Here is a 6619-nt window from a genome sequence, read left to right on the forward strand (position 1 = left end):
GGACCCCCCCTCGGGGGGCGGATCCTGACTCCCCCCCGGGGGACTGAGCCCTGGGACCCCCCCTCGGGGGTCAGATCCTGACCCTCCCCGGGGGACTGAGCCCTGGGACCCCCCCTCGGGGGTCGGATCCTGACCCTCCCCCGGGGGACTGAGCCCTGGGACCCCCCTCGGGGGGCGGATCCTGACTCCCCCCGGGGGACTGAGCCCTGGGACCCCCCCTCGGGGGTCGGATCCTGACCACCCCCCGGGGGACTGAGCCCTGGGACCCCCCCTCGGGGGTCGGATCCTGACTTCCCCCCGGGGGACTGAGCCCTGGGACCCCCCCTCGGGGGGCGGATCCCGACCCCCACCCCCTCGGGACCCCCCCAGAGGTCCGATCCTGACACACCCCCCCCGGGGGTCGCATCCTGACCCCCCCTGGGGACCCTGGCATGGGACCCCCCACCCCAAGGGGGCCTGATCCTGACTCCCCCCCGAGACCCAGACCCCGGGATACCCCTCCCCGGGGGTCGTATCCTGCCCCCCCCCAGCTCCGGGGGCCCGATCCCGCCCGGTACCTCGCCCCGGGCCGCCCGTCCATGGCCGCCGCCGCCGCCGCCGCCCTCTGCGCGCCCGCACCCACCGCGCCGAGCCCCCTCCCCGGCCCCGCCCCCTCCCCCCATTGACCACGCCCCCTCCCGCCGCTCCCACTGGGCCGCCGGCCAAAGCCCCCCGCTCCGGCCACGCCCCCCTCTCAAGGCTTGGGCCCCGCCCCCTGGCCCGCGGCCAAAGCCCCCAGCCCGGCCCCACCCCCCCCTCAGGCTCCGCCCACCGCCCGCCGGCTCCACCCCATTGGGGTCCCAGTCCAAGGCCCGCCCCCCCCCGGGCAGCCGGCCAGACGCCCCGCCCCTCCGATAGGCCCCGCCCCCTATAGCATCGCCCCGCCCCTACGCCCCGCTGCATCTTGCCGCCGTGGCCGTGTCTCGGCCCCGCCCCTTTTCACACCCCCGCCCTCCCTTTTATGCCCCGCCCCCACTCCCGCGCATGCGTATTGGCTGCTCCCCTTCCGCCGCGCCGCGGTGACCCGGAAGTAGAGCGGCGGAGGTGCCGTGACCCGGAAGCGGGACGTGCGGGCGGCGCGCGCGAGTGTAGACGCGGGACCGGAGCGGAGCCGCCATGTGAGGGGGGGGCCGGGCCGGGCCGGGCGGGAGGGGGGGAAGGGCTGGGGTCGGTAGGAGGACCCATCCCGGTCCTGTTGCCCCCGGGCCCCGGTTCGCCGCCCCCAGGGTCCCGCCGGGAGGCTCCCGTGGGCCCCCCACGGTGTCCCTTGATCCCTTCGAATCCCCGGCACCGGTGTCCCTAGGCACCCCCCTGCCTCCCTGGGCCCACCGATTCCGCGGGCCCGGTGTCCCCGGGCATCTCTTGTTCCCCTTCCCGGTGTCCTCTGCCACCCCTTATCCCCCGTCGCGATGTCCCCTGCCGCTCCTGGTGTCCCCTGTCACCAGTGTCCCCTGCCACCCCTGGTGTCCCCTGCCACCCCCTGTCCCTCAACCCGATGTCCCCTGCCACCCCTAGTCCCTTGTCCCCAGCCTTCCGTGCCACCCCCTGGTGTCCCCTGCCACCCCCTGTCCCTCAACCCGATGTCCCCTGCCACCCCCTGTCCCTCAATCCGATGTCCCCTGCCACCCCTAGTCCCTCGTCCTCAGCCTTCCGTGCCACCCCCTGGTGTCCCCTGCCACCCGCTGTCCCTCAACCCGATGTCCCCTGCCACCCCAGCCTCTTCATCCTGGTGTCCCCTGCCACCCCTAGTCCCCTGTCCCCAGCCTTCCGTGCCACCCCCTGCTGTCCCCTGCCACCCCCTGTCCCTCAACCCGATGTCCCCTGCCACCCCTAGTCCCTTGTCCCCAGCGTTCCTTGCCACCCCCGGTGTCCCCTGCCACCCGCTGTCCCTCAACCCGATGTCCCCTGCCACCCCAGCCTGCCCATCCTGCTGTCCCCTGCCACTCCTAGTCCCCTGTCCCCAGCGTTCCTTGCCACCCCCGGTGTCCCCTGCCACCCCCTGTCCCTCAACCCAATGTCCCCTGCCACCCCAGCCTCCTCATCCTGCTGTCCCCTGCCCCCCCTGTCCCCAGCGTTCCATGCCAACCCCCGGTGTCCCCTGTCACCACCAGCCCCACATTGCCCCCCAGTCCCACCATCGCCAGTCTTCCCCCACCCCACCCCCCCCAATGCTGTCCCCATCTCGATGCCCCCCATACACACTGTGTCCCCATCCGCCCTCCCTGCCGTGTCCCCGTGACGTCCCCTCGCTGTCCCCGCAGGAGCCTCCTGAACAAGCCCAAGAGCGAGATGACGCCGGAGGAGCTGCAGAAGCGGGAGGAGGAGGAGTTCAACACGGGGCCGCTCTCCGTCCTCACCCAGTCTGTCAAGAACAACACCCAGGTCCTCATCAACTGCCGCAACAACAAGAAGCTCCTGGGACGTGTCAAAGCCTTCGACAGGTCCGTACCGGTGTCCCCAAGGTGTCCCCGAGTGGATCCTTGGTGTCTTGGGGGGTCACCTCGGCGTGATGTGGGGTGTCTCCTTGTGTCCGGGGCTTCACCAGTCCTGCTCTCCTTTATCCTTGGGGTTTGTGATGTCCCTCTGGGTCCCTCCAGGGTGTCCCCTTGGTCCCCGGTGGCCCCATGGGTCCTTCCAGGGTCCCCTCACAGTGCCAGTGTCTCTCTGGGTCACCCAGGGTCCCCTCACGGTCCCAATGTCCCCCTGGGTCCCCCCACAATCCCCAGTGTCCCTCAGGGTCACTCCAGGATCCCCCCCACGGTCCTCAGTGTCCCCCGCGTCCCCCCACGGTCCCAGTGTCCCCATGGGTCGCCCCAGGGTCCCCTTCAGGATCCCAAATGTCTCCCAGGGTCCCCGCATGGTCCCCCATGTCACCGAGGCTCACCCCAGGGTCCCCCCACAGTCCCCAGTGTCCCCCGGGTCACTCCCCCCATGGGTCACCCTGAGGTCCCCTCTTGATCTGAATTGTCCCCCAGGGTCCCCCCACCATCCCCCATGGTCCCCGTGGGTCACCCCAGGGTTCCCCACCAGTCCCCAGTGTCTTCTTGGGTCACATGAGGATCTCCAAAATGCTCTCCAGGACCTCTGGGTTGTCCGGTATTCTTCCGAGTCACCTCCAGAGCGTCTGACGGGGTCTCCGTGCGTCACCTTTGTGTGCCCCATGATCTCTCTGGTCCTGCTCATTCCCCTCGGGGTCCCCTGGGTCACCCCACAGCCTCCAATGTCCCTATTGCTCACCCCAGGGTCCCCAAAGAGCCCCCCCAGGGTCCCCAAAGAGCCCCCCCAGGGTCCCCAGAATCCCTGTGGGTGTGATCCACCATCCCTCTGAACACCTCTGGAGTCTCCCCCCGTCCTTTTGAGTCCTCCTAGTGTCCCCAGAGGTCCCCCTGGGGTGTCCCCGTGTCCCTCCAGTACTGCTGGTTCCCCTTGGGGGGGGGAGGGGGGGGGGGGGTGTTCCCCAAAATCTAGCTGGGCTCCCCCAGCTCCTGCTTGATTCCCTGGTCTCACTCCGTGTCCCCCCCTGTTCCCCCCCAACTTCTCCGTGTCCCCTCAGGGGAGGTGCAACCCCCTTCATCCCCAGGCCTGGGGGAGCCCCCCCTCCCCCCCAAAAATACTATTTTTGTGTCGTGTCCCCCCCCCTCCCCCCCCAGGCACTGCAACATGGTGCTGGAGAACGTGAAGGAGATGTGGACGGAGGTGCCCAAGAGCGGGAAAGGGAAGAAGAAGTCCAAACCGGTGAACAAAGACCGGTACATCTCCAAGATGTTCCTGCGCGGAGACTCCGTCATCGTCGTCCTGCGCAACCCCCTCATCGCCGGGAAGTAGGGGGGACACCCCCCCCCCCCCCCCCCCCCCTCCCCGCCAAGGACACCCCCCACACCCCACACCCCCCCCTCCTGGGCTCTGTTGGTGTCACGTCGAGCCTCTGCGCGCCACCCTGCCTGGACCACCCGCGAACCGTCTGCACCCCCCTTTTGGGGGGTGATTTTGGGGGGTGCTTCTCCCTGGGGGGTAGCTGAGCCCCTCGCCCCCCCCCCCCCCCCGGGGGTGGGCAGAATTGGGGGGGATGGGGGTACGTTATGTGTGTGTGTGGCCTCCAGGTCAATAAAACTGGTTTGTTACTACCGGTGTCCCCCTCTGTGGTCCCCCACAGCGAGATCCACCCCCCCCGGGGTCGGTCGAGCCCCCCCCTCGCCCCGGTCCCCCCCACCCCGGCGTGTCCCGACCCCTTTTTGCACGGGCGCTGGAAAAGGGGATGGGGGGGGGGGGGGGGCGGGGCAAGGAGTGCGCGGGAGGGGCGTGGCTAGTGCTGGTCACGCTCCCTCGCAAGCCACCCTCGCCGCTTCTCTGCCGAAGCTCCGCCTCCCTCTTTGACCATTGGCTCGGCTCAGGCCACGCCCCCCCTCCGAGACGCGTCCAACCAGAGGAGGCGCCGCTGCCCGCTCTGACCGTTTCCCCTTGGCCACGCCCTCCCCCCCCCCCCCCGCTCAGCGCGTGCCGGCGGCCGGGCGAGGTGCGAGTGCGGGAATCGGCGGCGTCGCCCGCCCCGCCCCTCCCCCTTCCCCTTCCCCCCCTCCCCGGGACTGGGACCCCCCCCCCAAGACCCCCCCCGGGTCTCAGCTTCCCCCCCACCCCATTTTTGGGACCACCGGAGAGCTCCCCCGCCGAGGCCTCGGACCTCTTCCCCGGGCCTGGGCCTACCCGGATCCGGGCCTTCCCCGCGCCTGGGCCTACCGGAAGTGCCCCCCACTGGGCCGGGGACCCTCCCACCCCCCCCCCGGGTATGGGACACCCCCCCCGGGTATGGGACAACCCCCCCCGGTGTTGGGAAACCCCCCTACCCCCGCTTGGGCCTCGGTGGGGCACTCCCCCCCCCCCCCCCCGAGTCTGAGCCCCCCCGGGGCTTCGGGCCTACACCCTGGGCCTGGGCCTGCCCCCCCCGGGTCTAATACCCCCCCCCGGGTCTAAACACACCCCTCCCCGGGTGTAAATACCCCCCCTCGAGTCTAAATACTCCCCCCCCCCAGGAGTGTTCCCCCCCCTTCCCCCAGGGCGGTTTGACCCCTTCTTTATCCCCCCATCCACAGATGCCCCCGAAGCCGCCCCACAGGTACAGGGCGGGGGGGCCTACATCCCCCCCCTATGCTCCCCCCCCCCCCCCCCCCCCAGTGTCCCCTCTGTGTCCCTCCTGGTGACCCCTGTGCCTATCCCACCCCCCCCTTCTTACCCAATGTCATCCCCCCCCCCCCCCCGATGTTGCCCCTCCCCCAAGTGCTCCGCCTTTAGTGTCCCTCCGTGTCATCCCCCCTGAGCCACCCCCCCCATGTCACCCCCTAATGTGCCCCTGCCACCTCCCCCCCCCCCGGTGACACCCCCTCAGTGTGTCCGCCCCACCCAGTATGTCCTCCCCCGATGTCCCCCCCCCCTCACTGTGTCCCCCCACGTGTGCCCCCTGGTGTGTGTCCCCCAATATGTCCTCCCCAATGTCCCCCCGAGTGTCCCCCCCCGGTAACCCCCCCCCAGGTGTCCCCCCTCCATGTCGTCCCCCCCCCCCCGTTAACCCCCCTAGGTGTCCCCCCACCGGTGGTCCCCCCGGTGTGTCCCCCCCCCAGTGCCCCCCTGCCTGTGCCCCTCCCCGTGGTCATCCCCCATGTGTCCCCCCCATGCTGTGTCCCCCCCAAGTGTCCCCCCGTGACCCTCCCCGGTGTCCCCCCCCCACTGTAGCCCCCCCCAAGGTGTCCCTTCATCGGTGACCCCCCCCGTGGTGTCCCCCCCATGTCCCCCCCCGTTAACCCCCCGGTGTCCCCCTATGTCCCCCCCACGCTGGGTTCCCCGCAGTGTCCCCCCGTGACCTCCCCTGGTGTCCCCCCATGTCCGGCCCCCCCACGCTGTGTCCCCCCCCGGTGTACCCCCCCGCAGTGTCCCTTCATGTCCCCCCCACGCTGGGTCCCCCCAGGTGTCCCCCCATGTCTCCCCCATGCGGTGTCCCCCCATGGTGTCCCCCCTCGCGGTGTCCCCCCATGTCCCCCCCATGCTGTGTCCCCGCCACATGTCCCCCCCCATGTCCCCCTGCCAATAACCCCCCCAAGTGTCCCCCCATGTGCCCCCCCCCCGCTGTGTCACGCCCCCGGTGTCTCCCCACTGGTAACCCCCCCCTAGGTCACACCCCCATGTCCGTGTCCCCCCCCCCGTTACCCCCCCCTAGGTGTCCCCCCACCGGTGATCCCCCCAGTGTCCCCCCCCCCCCAGTGTCCCCCTGCCTGTGCCCCTCCCCCTGGTGTCCCCCCATGTCCTCCCCACGCAGTGTCCCCCAATGTCTGTGTCCCCCCCCCCGTGGTGTCCCCCCATGTCCCCCCCCACGCTGTGTCACCCCCCCCGCCCCGGTGTCTCCCCATCGGTGTCCCCCCACGTGTCCCCCCCATGTCGCCACCACGCTGTGTGTTGTCCCCCCCGGTGTGTGTCCCCCCCCTCCTCAGGTGTCCCCGCCAGGACTGGCGCTCGCTGCTGCCCAGACTGGCGCAGATAGTGCCCTGGCCCGATGACAGGAGGGGACCCCGCACTGAGGTATGAGGTGGGGGGG

At 71.1% G+C, this 6619-nt stretch overlaps 1 protein-coding gene across 1 annotated transcript; it reads left to right on the plus strand.

The window, feature by feature from the left end:
- Positions 1 to 1083: 1083 nt before the first annotated feature.
- Positions 1084 to 4154, plus strand: SNRPD2 (small nuclear ribonucleoprotein D2 polypeptide). The gene is made up of 3 exons (XM_082500548.1): positions 1084 to 1157; positions 2301 to 2480; positions 3690 to 4154. Coding segments are annotated over exons 1-3 (357 nt in total). The 5' UTR covers positions 1084 to 1155; the 3' UTR covers positions 3865 to 4154.
- Positions 4155 to 6619: the final 2465 nt, after the last annotated feature.

Source organism: Vanellus vanellus (assembly GCF_965231255.1).
Source record: "Vanellus vanellus genome assembly, contig: HAP1_SCAFFOLD_2326, whole genome shotgun sequence".
In the NCBI taxonomy this organism is placed as follows: Eukaryota; Metazoa; Chordata; class Aves; order Charadriiformes; family Charadriidae; genus Vanellus; species Vanellus vanellus.

Coding starts and splice junctions, on each gene's coding strand:
- SNRPD2 (XM_082500548.1), top strand. Junction 2,481..3,689: donor CGTGTCAAAGCCTTCGACAG/GTCCGTACCGGT, acceptor CTCCCCCCCCAG/GCACTGCAACATGGTGCTGG.